This window comes from Schistocerca piceifrons, chromosome 3 (assembly GCF_021461385.2).
Source record: "Schistocerca piceifrons isolate TAMUIC-IGC-003096 chromosome 3, iqSchPice1.1, whole genome shotgun sequence".
In the NCBI taxonomy this organism is placed as follows: Eukaryota; Metazoa; Arthropoda; class Insecta; order Orthoptera; family Acrididae; genus Schistocerca; species Schistocerca piceifrons.
Window position 1 is genome coordinate 929,448,929 of NC_060140.1, and position 14,775 is coordinate 929,463,703.

The 14,775-nt window shown below is 42.0% G+C and overlaps 1 protein-coding gene across 3 annotated transcripts in view; it reads left to right on the forward strand.

Moving 5' to 3' along the window:
- Positions 1 to 14,157, forward strand: part of LOC124787691 (DNA-binding protein D-ETS-4) — a 166,115-nt gene extending 151,958 nt beyond the window's left edge. For all 3 annotated transcript variants that reach the window (XM_047254519.1, XM_047254521.1, XM_047254520.1), the window contains exons 2-6: positions 7,718 to 8,118; positions 8,885 to 9,252; positions 10,998 to 11,152; positions 11,288 to 11,471; positions 12,545 to 14,157. In XM_047254519.1, the coding sequence (XP_047110475.1) occupies positions 7,718 to 8,118; positions 8,885 to 9,252; positions 10,998 to 11,152; positions 11,288 to 11,471; positions 12,545 to 12,951 (1,515 nt within the window). In that variant the 3' untranslated portion in view covers positions 12,952 to 14,157. The remainder of the gene's footprint in view (positions 1 to 7,717; positions 8,119 to 8,884; positions 9,253 to 10,997; positions 11,153 to 11,287; positions 11,472 to 12,544) is intronic.
- Positions 14,158 to 14,775: the final 618 nt, after the last annotated feature.

Below are 14,775 nucleotides of genomic sequence, written 5' to 3' on the forward strand. Positions count from 1 at the left end.
GGAGCACATTTTGGGTCGATAATCCATAGCTGCTAATTGCAGTATCGAGATGCCTCAGTTCCTTTCTGTACATTCTCCTCCGACTACCATCTTAAATGCCTCTTTAGAGAGGGGCGGTTGTTGCTGTTGCGCAATGGCTAACCACACCCAACAGCAGTGGCCTCGATTACGGCTTACCGACTAGTCCACTTCATTTTTTCTCGCGAAGGCCTTTATTATAGGCAGTGTTGCCAGCGAAGGCGTCGAAGCGACTAGATTAAGGGGAGCACGCCGTAACTTGCTTTTGTTCACAGTTCTGCTTAAGTACTTCGATAGATGCAGCGGAATATATAACCACAATTCTGATTTTCATATATTTGTATCTGCGAGTGCTCGTCCAAATACATATGTTCCTATCATTGCCCAACCATGGGCACAGCACTCGGAGGATAAACTTGTTCTTGGAAGTGTGAGTGACTACAAACACTGAATGGCTGTGTTCGCAGGACGGCAGTGGACAGATATGCGAATGGATGCTCGATGGTCCAAGGAAGTACTCTTCCTGAATTTCAAGTAGATAAGAAAAAACCGAGATAAACTAATGAACGATGGATAGAATGATTAACAGATCGCTGGAGCAACATTGGTTCCTCCAGTCGAAGACCTAAATGCATGGCGAAGTTACAAGGAGGCTTTTATCAAGCAGTAAACGGCAAATGGCAGATACGAAATGAGTAGCTCCGTTCGCAGCCCTGTCATGAACAAGATAAAAAGATGATATCGCCACTTTTTACACTGTTTTCGTGCATCGATTTACAAAATGAGAATTCTGCAAGACAAAATGATACAACTAGTTTCGATCAATGTTTAGCCACATCCCATTATGTTTCACCGAACGAGGTGGCACAGTGGAGTAATGTGGCTCAATCCCTACCCGGTCATCCTGATTTCATGCTTTTCGCTATCAGGCGAATGTCGGGAAGAGTCATTCTAAACTGTCGGGCCGATCTGCTGCTCCAACCGAGCTTGTGTTCCGTCCCTGATGACTTCGGCGTCGACAGGGCATTGAACAGTAACCTCCTTTCCTACTTGGTTACAAGCTGTTGAAAACAGTAGTAGCCGTGAACAACAGCACGAACGCAGGAAGCTGAACTGGTCAGGCATTAAATAGTACTTCAACGGGTTGGGATTTCATTGACAATCGGATAGAAAGGAAGGAACAAAAGAATTAAAGTATCTTTGACAAAGAGGTCATTAGTTCTTCGATTTTTTTTTTCTCTAGCTCAGAATGTGACAATCCCCTCTGACAATACTTTCTAAATGTGGATATGGTAAGATGCAACATACGCCGGGTTTCACCTTGCAGTTTGAGTTCCCCTCGTAACTGGTGAGCTTAGTTAGTTATACAGTTGGAGAAAATTCCAATTGGGTAACGTTGGACAAAGCACCAACATGTTCAATCCATCCACTGCGTTGATTGATTCACTTTATGGCGCTATGATTCATTTTTGTAAGACATCAGCCAAGTCTACTCTATGCTGGTTGCAAATAAACTATAATAAATTATTAAAAGACTCTAACATGGGTTTTCTCCTATTGCTAGTATTGCTCGTAATGTGCACAGCCGATGGGAAAGAATCATGAAGGTTGTCTCTAGTTGTGATAATACCAATTGGGCAGCCAGCATCGTGACGAAAGCCCCCGTCCGAGCAGGTTTAATCCTGCGCCGACCGAATCGCGATCGATGAATCACTGGTTCATGTTTTACGTGGAGCGCTTTCGCAAGCGAAATGTCAGTTAACGGTATAGCAAACAGCCGCGCCCGCTAGCAGCGTTTTACTGAGAGGCAGTCCCGTTTCGTTCACATTGTCGTTGCCGTGTTCACTTCTCACGAAGAGGAACAACACAGTATTTGACATTATCTTTCCCAGAAGAGCAAAGTACTTCATGATGTGGTTCAATCCAGATCGTTTGAGAGGTTTAAGCGGTGTTTTTTTTTTTACCTCTGGTAATGCACTGTTGTCGAAAAAATAAACACAATCGCACCGTCGTCAGGATTCCACGTCTGTCTATCGAGGATGACAGCGCTGTACTTACGACATTGGAGTTGTGTTCCGGAGGCGCCCCGCTTAAAAATCTCAAAAATCCTTCAAAAATGGTTCTGAGCACTATGGGACTTAACAGCTGTGGTCATCAGTCCCCTAGAACTTAGAACTACTTAAACCTAACTAACCGAAGGACATCACACACATCCATGCCCGAGGCAGGATTCGAACCTGCGACCGTAGCAGTCGCGCGGTTCCGGACTGCGCGCCTAGAACCGCGAGACCACCGCGGCCGGCTCAAAAATCCTTCAAGTAAACTTGATTTCGATTTTCTCACGTTTTCCTAAGTCACAGACATTTGTCTCAACAGCGCCCCTGGCAGTTTCTTTCCCATTATAGTCGTCACATGCCTGCGATCTGTCTGTTTAATTATCTCGATTACGACGAAACACACCAAACTCTTTACCTTTGTTTCTTCTTTTCGCGTGAAACTGTGTGTTCACTCATAACAAGCTGAGTGTTCAGATTATATTGGATGGCGCAAGAGCACCCCATAACAAATGGGATTATTTGTATTTACATTTTGCTATTTAGCCGGCCGAGGTGGCCGAGCGGTTCTAGGCGCTACAGTCTGGAACCGCGCAACCGCTACGATCGCAGGTTCGAATCGTGCCTCGGGCATGGATGTGTGTGATGTCCTTAGGTTAATTAGGTTTAAGTAGTTCTAAGTTCTAGGGGACTGATGGCCTCAGACGTTAAGTCCTATAGTGCTCAGAGCCATTTGAACCATTTTGCTATTTAACTGAACTTCGGATAAGTTCTTGCTTTATTTAATGAAGGGCGTAAGCAAAATATGGCGACAGGGTCTTTCTAATCTGCGCGGGAAAAGAACTATGGCATCGCAAGTGTTTTAATTATACAATCTTGCTCGGTTTACCACGCAGAGAAAGAAAAAAAAATGCTTTCTTAACAACCTACAGGCCCTGTGCCCTTCCGTTTTGCGACTCCCTTAGCAGTGAACGGAATCTTCATTTTTGCCGAATTGTTTTTTGTAACCCCGAAAATCTGTAGCAGAACGTGACTTGGTAAACAGCTTCGATATTCTGGACACGAAGTGTAACTTCACATGACAAAAGAAGATGTCTCTATGTCGAAAAATATAAGTGTATCAAATGAATTTCATCATTTTTTTCTTGTAAAGACTAATTATATAGCACATATTATTATTTCTGAATGAAACTGAAGCTCGAAAGATGTCTCAGCATTTCAGAAAAATCAAGCAAGGTACAGATAATAAAAAAAAATATACTACGGGAAACTCTTACCAGAAGAAACGACATGGAAATGGGAGTAGGCCTAAGGCATCCACGTATAGTTCCTTTGGAATTGGAAACAGAAATTTTTTGGGGGGGGGGGGGGGTATTCAAGAGGAGGGAAAAGATTGCATTTTGTAGAGCTGCTGCTGAATGCAGCAATGTTAAGTTTGGCGTACGAGTGGAAGAGGTCGAGAACGACAAACGACTCGAAATATTAATTGGTGACTTTATGTTTACATAAAGTCTGAGGGATCATGTGCTCCGGCGCTCTCGTTCTCATTCGACAACAATTGGATTTGCTTGTGCCCTTTCATATCGATTCGACAAAGATAGTGTAGGTCTGCCAAGAAAATTCCAGGTCAGGTACAGATTTCCTGGCCAGTATCTATGCTGATCCTTTCAGAATATATCTCGACCATTTTACTACAGCAAACGTGAGGAAAGACGAAGGAAGAGAGTAAGCATGTTCCATTATTTGAAAATATATCCGAGAAATTGGGGCACGTTAGGAATAATTTATTACACTAGTACTCTGTCTCGCAGGTGAATGTGATAGTGGTCCGAAGGGCCACTCTGTATCACGTGTTCACTGTTTAACGAGAAGAGCGCGTGCTTTAGTGCGGCAGTAAATCGGGTTAGGCGGAGCGCGTCGCGTCGTGCCTGTGTGCGCGTTGTGTTGGCGACCCTGAGTGCGTGAAAGGCGGCGGCTAACGGTACCTTGTTGGCCGCAGCCGCGCCTCGCTGGGCTCTGCTAGCCTCCTACGTGACTAGCCGCAGCTCGCGGCAGTCCTGTCTCTTACTGTAAGCAGATTGGTGCAAACGTTCTCGGGCAGCATGTCCCTAGCGAAACGGAACGGCAAATCGAGAAACTAACGCTCGCACACCAGCAGCAAACGACGTTCTTCCGCAATGACCTACATATTGTACTCTCAAATAGCCATTTCCCGTTTTTGGGGGCCCCTTTCGGTTAGTTCAAATGGCTCTGAGCACTATGGGACTTAACATCTATTGTCATCAGTCCCCTAGAACTTAGAACTACTTAAACCTAACTAACCTAAGGACAGCACACAACACACAGTCATCACGAGGCAGAGAAAATCCCTGACCCCGCCGGGAATCGAACCCGGGCGTGGGAAGCGAGAACGCTACCTCACGACCACGAGCTGCGGACTTTCGGTTAGTACTTTAAGTAAGCACGCCATCGCAACAATATAATGTTCTTAGGACAGAAAACTGGGCTTCTGCTCGTTTTCAGATCACAAACAAACATGTATGGAATTCACAAAATAAATAAATAAATAAAATAAAATAAATGGAACTGGAAGTCTTGGTAAAACCAAGTAGCGTGTCGTGGCACTGTGGTTACGCCCTGGGACACAGATCCCGAAGATACGGTGTCCAAATTACCCTTCGGTCATGCTGATTTATGCTGTTCTTCCATAAATCACTGGGTTTGGAGACTGCTATGTTACTGCTCTTTCTCCCGTACTGTGCCCGGCGTCTTCCTGCAGCGAACTTATTATTTACAAGAATTTAAACGCTTTGAAATTGAGCAGTGATTAAATGCTACACGCCGCGCGGTCTGAGACGCCTTGCCAAGATGTTCGCTCGGCTCCCCCCGTCGGAGGTCCTCCCTCGGGCAGGGGGTGTGTGTTGTCTTTAGCGTTAAGTTAGTTTCAGTAGTGTGTAAGCCAAGGGACCGATGACCTTAGTAGTTTGATCCCATACGAACTTACCACAAATTAAAAAAAAATTAATATTTTGGTTCCGTTCCCCCATATTTAGTTTTCCTACACCAATGCTGGCATTTACTGGATGTGGATTCATAATCTAAATTTTACAAAGCGCAATACTGATGGATCGTTTTAAAAAATGGATGATATAGCAGCGCTTAGAATGGAACGTAATTCCTTTGGATGGCATAAAACAGCCTACATCGTGTAGATATGAGAAATTATTTTCCTTCCATCTTTTTTTCCATCTCTATCCCTATTTTTCCACATAACTTTAACTGCGAGAACAAAAGAAAGATCTTCCTTCTGCAGCAGATTTATCGTAGGCGCTGTTGCGCGGTTCTAGCAGTCTAGAGGAACATTCGGAGGAAACTGAGGCAGTCGAGATGGCACTGCATGTATTTCTGGCCGTCTTATTCATAGTTCAGAACCATCTTGATATCTGTTTTCCAAACTCATGAGTCACTCAATATTGTGGCCAACAAACCGCCTGATGCGTATCGGAACTCGTGAATAAACTGGGTGTTAGCCGCAGAAGTGAGAAAAATGCAAGTTACATACATAGGGCGATGTAGGATCTATTGAAGTCGAAATGGATGATTTGTTGAACGACAACGCGCCATTCACAGTTGTGAAAGCACGGATATGGCTGACGTACTGAAGTACCATTGTTTGTCTTTCATACATTGACCATAACTGAGGCACTAATAAATCCTCATCATGTCTTTTCCCTATATGAAGGCTTTCTTCTGTAAGGCCTTTTACGGCGATGTCATTACGTGCGACAGTTAGTAGTCCTTTGGGCAAAAGAGGGAAGAATCGCCCCTTGTCTATGATATGCAAGTCGTATTTATATATGCAGTTTATATGGCATGAAAATGACATTAAGGCCATTATAGCAATAGCTCTGACTGTACTCGCACAAGGATAAGAACGGGAACCGGCCGCTGTCTTTTGAAATGGACTATCCAGACACTTATCGAGAAGTTACGGAAAACCCCAGACACATTTTCACGTAGGGTGAGGGCTGAATAATGTAATAGACTATTGTGCGGAATACTGGTGTACAAAGACTGACACACGATTACAAAAGGCATAAGCGTTATCGAATTTCGCGAGCCCTCTTACGCAGGATTGAGCGCTAAAGGCCTCGATGCCAGAAGCATGTTCTGCATTCAGGGTAGGTTAACAAAGTGAACATTGGAAACTGAAGCTGAATGTGTTCATAAACGTTACTGTGATCTAAATGTATTAAACAGGTCAGGGAAGAATATGATAACGTTTTATAAGACACGCAAAATAAATAAAAAAATGGAGTAGTAGAGGAGCCGCTGTATCGCGACAAATGCACCAATAAAATGGGCAACCTTTGTTTCTTGGTAGCACTACTTAACTTCGGCCAATTTCCTGACTCCAATAGTCTTTCTTTTGCCGTTATCGAATCCCTACTGTTCCAACAGTTGTACACGCCCTATCTAGTCCAAAAAGCGTCTGTTCATCTTCAGCAAATTTGTTCGCGCGGACGTTAACTATGTGCCAAGTCTCGATTTCGGGATTAGAACTAGCATTATTAAGGTATACAGTGCCTGACAAGTGGTGCAGTTTAACGTGTACCAAAACATGTGTGTGCCTGACGTACATCGTGAACTATCATGGTCGAATGATGTGTAGAGCAGCGTGAGAAATTGCGTCAGTGCACACGAGACGGTCTTTTTGTAGCCCGAAAAAGAAACTGTGGTTATAAATAGCCAGGTCGGGTTTACGCGAGGCGCCCGCGGGGAAGTTTTTTGCTGCCGTAGTCAGCTGTGCCTCTAACCCTCTTTCCAAGCTGGGGGCGCTCGCTACCCCTTTTTCTGTCTCGTCTGTGACGTCAGCGTCCTGCCGCCTTCCCACGGGGTTCCGTTGTCTGAGCAGCTTATCCCTGTCTGCCAACCTCCATCCATCGCCACAGTTATAATATATAAATGCAAATATGTCCTCATTATATTCTGCATTGGAAAATAGTGACTATCTGAAATTGATGACGACTTTACGAACTAGTTTGTAATAATCCATTGATCTAGAAGCGCATCAGCCCATTGTTTAAATTTATTCAGTTTCCCGCTTACATGTAGGAGCGCTCTTCATATTCCTTCATCCTTCTTTATATTCCTTCATCCTGGTGTTAAAACACTTATTGATGTTACCAGGTGCCCTACTTGGTGCTAAATTACTGTCCCGTTCGTCGGTAAAATGTCTGTACGCCTTTCAATGTATCTGTGTATTTCAACAACTTGCAACCCTCATATCTATTATTCTATAGGCCGTCATATCCGTTATTATATGTAGGACTGTCATAATACCCATTTCCCTTTCCATTTCAACAAAACACGTGATATTCTGGCTGTATGTGTTCCGTTCGGAGATATTATGACTTTGCTCTGACCTTGAATTATTTTCAATTGGGTCTCTCCTGTTAATGATTTAGTAATGAAACATCTGTAGTTAGTAAGGAATATTTGAACATGGCAGAAATTTATAGCTTAAATATTTTACACATTATAAACTTGCATTCTCTGTGATCCTCTGAGTAGCACATCTAGCTTCGAGGATAGCTGTAGCAGCACAATACTGACCTGATCTCACAAAGACGTGGTTGTTACAGATGCCGCAGACGGTTCCGTCAGCCGGTTTCACGCCCCCGTGCGACTACAGCCAGTACTTTGCGGCAGAGTTATTCGACCTGTCGCTACTGCCAGACCCGTGCGAGCTACCGTCACCGCAGGGCATGTCATTCTACGGAGGTCAGCAACCGCCACAGGGGCCACCTCAGCAAGGCTCTGGTGGAACCCAGCCGGGCCCTGGGGGCCACCCCATTAAAGAGGAACCCATTTGGCAACAACATCTCCCACAGCAGCAGCTGGGACCAGTGTCGCCGTCACAGCGCTGTCCGTCATCTCCGGTCAAGCACGAAGAACAGAGTTTGGACTTGCGTGCCGTTCTTTCGGAACATCAGATGCTACTACAGGACATAAAAGAAGAGCCAGTACATCACCAGCACCAAAGGTATTTACATTTAATGTCTGTGAACATTCAGAAAACTCCAAAGGAATTACCACTCCACAGTGGACTGTGAGCCGATTTGGAAATTCCTGGCTGATTAAAACTGTGTGCCATAACAAACCTAGGATCTTTGCCTATTGGTGTGCAAATGATCTACTGACTGAGCTATCCAAGCACGACTCACAATCTGCCCTCGCAGATTCACTTCCTCTAGTAAACTTCTCCCATTTTCCAAACTTCACAGAAGTTCTCCTGGGTCTCTTGCAGGGCTAGCACTCATGGAAGACACAATATTCTAGCCTGAGCCATTTCTCTGCTACATCATTTCTTCCAAGTGTACCAGCCCCGCAAGGTACACAAGAGAATTTCTGTGAAGGTTGAAAGAAAGGAGAGAGAGGTACTAGTGGAAGTGAGGGCAGGTTGTGAGTCATACTTGGGTAGCTCAGTCTGTACAGTACTTGCTCGCGAATGGGAAAGATCTGTGGTTCATGTCCCAGTCCAGCACACAATTTTAATCTGCCAGGAAATTTCATTCAAAAATTTGAAAATATTCTAAAGGCATATAACTTTATTAACTGTTACAGTTCTGAAAAATCAGACTGGCAGAATTTAAATGGAAGCGATCTGTAATACAAAACTGTTAGCAGGATAATTGATTGTATGGTTGGAGATTCTGTGTCACGGTCAGCTTTCCTGTTAGAAAGATATGTTTAAATGACTCCTATGTGACATTATGTAATCATTTACAATATTTGTATTCAATTTTCAGATCACCATCACACCAGGAAACTAGTGTGCCTCTTATGTTCCCTGAGCCACAACCTGGGCCATCATCTGCCCAAAGTGGGTTGCAGTCACTGCCAGTACCTGTAGCAACAGCATCAGGTTCTCGAGGTTCTGATGATCACAAACTGTTGAGAGAGTTCCTGAGGGATCCTTCCTTCCAGAAAAAGTACAATTTGAAACCTTTCGAATTTGCTGGCCTTGGCAGTGGATTTGTATCCGAAGAGAGGCTCGACTTGCAGCTAGGTCTGGGTTCCACATGTACCGAACGAATGGAGCCTGTACTGAGATTGGCTATAGAGCAGCTGAGGAGAGATGTCGGTGAAACATGTTCACAGCTGGGTATTTCACCAGGTATGAATTTCATAATGTGCAATATGTAGTTCTTAAAATATCAAACAATCCGTGATGTGCACTGTGTAACTCCTAAAATATCAAATGGTAGAAAGTTCAGGATGGAATAACAACAATATTGAACAGGACAGACTGCTACTGACCTTACAGAAGAGCTGTTGAGCCACAGACAGGCACAACAGAAAGACTAATATGTATTTCAGCTTTCAGCCAAAAAGCTTTTCTCAGAAGTAGGAAACACACATCGCAACTCTCACACACATGACCACTGTCTCTGGACACTGCAGCTGGACTCAGCCACTTGATCAGAGGCAGTGGTAATGTGCTTGTGTGAATGTGTGTGTTTTACATACTTCAGAAGAAGGCCTTTTGGCTGAAAGCTACAAAATATAGCAGTCTTTTTGTTGTGCCTGTCTGTGACTCAGCATCTCCTCTATTTGATAAGTAGCAATCTATTCTTTTCATAATATAGTTCTAAAAATATCTGTTGGTTAAATTTTGCATGATAAGTATTTAGTACAGAATTATAAAGTATGGAAAGTTCTGGTAGAGAATTAAGAACTATTTCGGAATAAAGGAGCTATTCACTCACTATTGGGTTGGGAGTGGGGGAGGGGTCAGTGAGTTACCTTAGGTTTAGGCCAGGAAGGTTACAGGAGCGAAGAATGTTCTGCAAGGATAGCTCTGATCAGTGCAGTTCAGAAAAGCTGGTGATGGTGGGGATATCCTTACAGCACATCCTTAGCCTAAACCTAAACTCGCTGTCTCCTACCTCCCATATGTGCGTGCGTGTGTACACCATCCCTTGCGCCAGTACCCCTGTCCAATTTGTGTCCCAACATCAGCTAGCTGTGTGCTATTATCTCAAGCCCAAGACTATGAAATTATATGCCTAACCGTCTGCCATCTGCCCCCTCAACCCACATCCCTAGTTAGCCCCCACTCTCCCACGAGCCACTAGACACTTCCCCCGAATCCCCTCTGTGCGTCCCTCCTCTCTCCATCCCTCACTCCACCCCACCCTGCACTCTTACCTCATACCAGTACACTCACCACGGGCCAGGAAAGATTTGGCATTGACTGAACACAATGTAGGAAGACAGGCATGTGCATGCGACTGAGAGTGTGTATATATTTGTGTGCATATTTTCCCTACATGCTTGAAAAATGAAGTAAGTTCTGAAAGCTAGCCAAGCCGTGTCCTTTTGTTTGTGTATCTATGAATGATGCAGCGCTTCTGCTTTTCGGTGAGTTATCTCCTTTATTCCTAAATAACTGCTACAGAATTATACAATCAGCCTTAAAAACAACAACCAGTACAGAATAACGTGCTATCAAACACCAGTAAATCTTTTTGTCCTTTGGTTTCAGTGGGAATAATAATGTTAATGTTAATTTAGTGCCTCTAACAGCAGGAAGTGATATAATTTAAAACTGCATAATTTTCATATTTAATTCTCAATAAAATAAACTACTTAAAATTTAATACAGCACAGAAAAATTAAATATTATTCATTAATCTCTTTAGTTAACTGAAAGAGATTTCAATGGACATGTTTTATGTGAAGTTTTGTACGCAATTCTAAATTACAACATATTTTCAAAGAAAAGAAAGAAAAGCATCTTCTTCCCACTTCGACCACCAACATACCTCTAATAAGTTATCTTGCATTCTGTAGAATATAATTCATAATTTAAGAAATGATTGTGTCAGTTTAATCATGAATATCTCTTCGCTATTGCAGATCCTGTAGGCTGGTCAACCACTGACGTACAGAAATGGTTGCTGTGGGCATTGCATCATAATTCTTTACCTGTAATCAATATGGAGTACTTTGAGATGGATGGTGCATCCTTAGTACAACTTTCTGAAACGGATTTTCAGCAGAGGGCTCCACATGTAAGTATTACTTAGCTTTTAAAATGTGGACAGAAATTACTATAGTTAATTAAGTGAATGCAGAATAAGAAATAAAAAACATATTTGCTTTTAAAGTCCCTTGCATTAACATTCTATAAATGTTCATTGTTGCAGAGTGGTAGTATTCTGCATGCACAGCTAGAGATCTGGAAGGTTGCATGCCAGGACCTTGAGGGTGTAGCAGGTCCTAGTGGATCATCAGTACCAATGCAAATGCAACCTACTTTGCCTTGGAACAATGGCAGTGGAGCTGGAAATGCCAGTTCTAGCAGTTCAAGTGCTGGTGAGCCCTCAGATGGTGAGTGGTATTATTTTTTTCTCATGTATTCCATTTTCTTGCATGCAAAAAAAATTTAAAAAACCTGATGATATACAAAACGGTTGCATAATATACAGCATGTTGTTTATTTTACTGGCATGATTGTAAAGGAGTCTTCTGTCACATATTGTGGTACAGCACATGTCTTTGATTGCCAGTTTGGCTGAGTCCTTAAGAACATTTTGTTCCATTGACTGCCTTTGACTACTGAAATCAGTTAACTGCTTAGAGCATCATTACATGTAAAGAATAATCATGGTCATGGACTTAATGGGACATCAAACATGCCCATATTACAGTAATGCTTGCCTATTTGTCTTACTACTAATGTATAGGTCAAAGAAAAACATTATGTCAAACTGTGTGAGACTTTGTTTTCAGTTATTGCAAAAACAGAAAACCACTTTTTGTAGATTTTAGTAAAGGCAACTGCTCAACATTGTCAGGTGGTGACTACTTGCCAAAACTAACAGGCAGCCACCTGCTGATAATGTTAAGCTTAATTTCAGTCTCAGCTGTGGGATAATTCTTAGGAAATAAGCTGTATACCTTCAGAGAATATTCTTTACAAATGAAAATGAAACACAAATAATTAGAGGATGTTATTGGAACACATCCAGAAGTCCAGTAGTTTTATCTGTCTTATCAATTACCACAAATATATACAAAACAGGCACTGCCTGTAGTCAGGCAAGAGTTAGGGCATTCATTTTCATGTGTATTTATAGCTTTTTGCTGTGCAGCAGTTTAGTGGAAGCAGTTTTACTAAACCTAGCCGACTGCTTGGGCAAATTATTATATGTCCCCTTTCAATGCAGTTGGCTGCATGAAGTTTACAGGAAAGTTACTAGAAATATTATCATGCTAAATACAAGCCGAAGCATAAATGCAAGCCAAAGCAAACAAATTATCTATGCCAATAGGTTTAGTGTGGGGCTATAGAAATCATGTTATCAGCAAAGAAAGATATTCGTGTCTTTGATTCTGAAATAAAGCATTGCTTCAGCACTGAAAGTAGACAAATTAACAAAACATGATTCTTTTCTCTGCAGATGAGGATGAAGAGGAAGCACCAACTCCTCCACCAATGGGATCAACTGCAACCGGTACACTGAGCCCACATACTGGAGGAGGGAAGGCTCCATCAAGTCGCAGCCAGGGAGGTTCTGGAGCGGGTTCAGGATCACACATCCATCTGTGGCAGTTTCTGAAGGAGCTGTTGGCATCACCTCAGCTGCATGGATCATGCATACGGTGGTTAGACCGTTCAAAAGGAGTTTTCAAAATTGAAGATTCAGTTAGGGTGGCTCGTCTCTGGGGCAAGCGCAAGAACCGACCAGCGATGAACTATGATAAGTTGTCGCGATCCATACGGCAGTACTACAAGAAGGGTATCATGAAGAAAACAGAGCGTTCCCAGAGGCTTGTTTATCAGTTTTGCCACCCGTACAGTCTTTAAATGCTCTGGGTAACAGCTCCTCTTAAATGTAGAAAAGAGGAAGCTGCCTGGGGTTTAGAAGGTGTTGGTTAACCCCCCTCCCTCAGATACTATCGCTTAATGGCGAAGGTGTTTGATGGGGCAAATGTTATATACTTCTGAAACAGGTGTTGTCAGAGGAGAGCATAGGTTCTATCTTATGCACTACATCTTTCTGCATATCTGGTTTCAGGAGGTCAGAGTATGCCATTGGCAATATAAATTTAGGTTTAGTTATAAGTTAATACGAGGAGCTTATGTCTGTCTGTCTTCTTCTAGCAGTGATTGTTCAGCCATGGGAGGTAATTCTCATTGCAGCTGACAACATTGTTGATGGAGGTGGGGCAGTACGTGCACTTGTATTTTGTATTAAGGTTCTCATATGTTAGTTACCGGCAAGTAAGTATGATGCCTGCAATACAGACAACATTCTGTCACGATGCTCGTTCCGGTTTTACGGTTCTTGACGCTCGGGTGGGTTGCTGTTCTGTGCAGGCACTCTGCTGAAAGCTGGTGATTTTTGATCCCATATATCTATGATATATTTTCCAGTACGTTCTATGAACAAATTACTGTAATTGATAATTATATTGTTTGTGTTGAATGTGGTCTCATGTGAGACACATTGACAGTTGCTTCAGTAAGAAGCAGCTGTCTCCCCTTTAGGTGATAATAAAAGATGTATCTATAAACTCACTTTAAATATGTGTAACATAATAAGTACACTATATATCTTATTATTCTCTGTTCCATTTTATTGATTGTGTAAGCGATGGAGAGAAAATTATGTGTATATATATCAGATGGATTATTTATTTGCATTTAATTGTTGTATTTTAAATTATGAAAACTTTGAAGAGCAGTGCAGTACTGCAGTGCTGGATATTTCTGGTCTTTGTGTTTTAGTGGCGATTTTGAAGTGAAAACTTACAAATAAATATTTGTGCCAATTGTTGCAACATAGCACCATTGTAAATAGTGTGTGTGTGTGTGTGTGTGTGTGTGTGTGTGTGTGTGTGTGTGTGTGTGTGTGTGTGTGTCATAAATGTGTATGCTTGTTCTGTAAATAAACAATTTTCTTGTGAGTTACTTATATTTGAAAAATTATCAGTGCAATATTTTTTTAATGAAATACTATGTATCAGCACATTAATATGTGAAAAAATAAATAACATTATATTTACGACACTTCTGATTAAAACATATAATCTCTTTGCCCAAACAAAACCTCAAAACAAAACCAAATTGAACTTTTCTTGTGAGTATTACAAGCTGCAGCAACGATCATGCAGCATGGTTGTATGGTATCCTAAACAGAAATACTCATAAAATCTAAGTTATGCGTCTGATATATTCCTAGGTGTTACACATTTCAAAATTTGGCTAGAAAACTTGTAACTCGTGCGCCTCTGGAAACTAATCTTACAACAACTGTCTTTAATACATTTAAAATGCACCAGAAAACAGTAAAATACTTATATTGCCATTTCAAAAGAATCTTGTCAGTTGTTAAAACATCACAATCAAGGTAAGAAGAATTGTAGAGTGCTAGATTATTAAAGGGATCAATATAAGTATGATTTGTATACCGCAACTGCAATTCAGCTGCTCCAACTCTTATCCTGAAAGAAACTACAACTTTCACTAAGTCCTTCATCAATATAGCAATGCGAAACTCCCTTGTTACTTTCCCTGATGAAATAAAGGTCAACATCATTTAACAGTTTGTTAATTAGATCTATGAGAAAACTTTAAAATGGAAGTAAGATTTTCAGTCCCGAAAGTACGGAGGGAAGTTACTTTAGG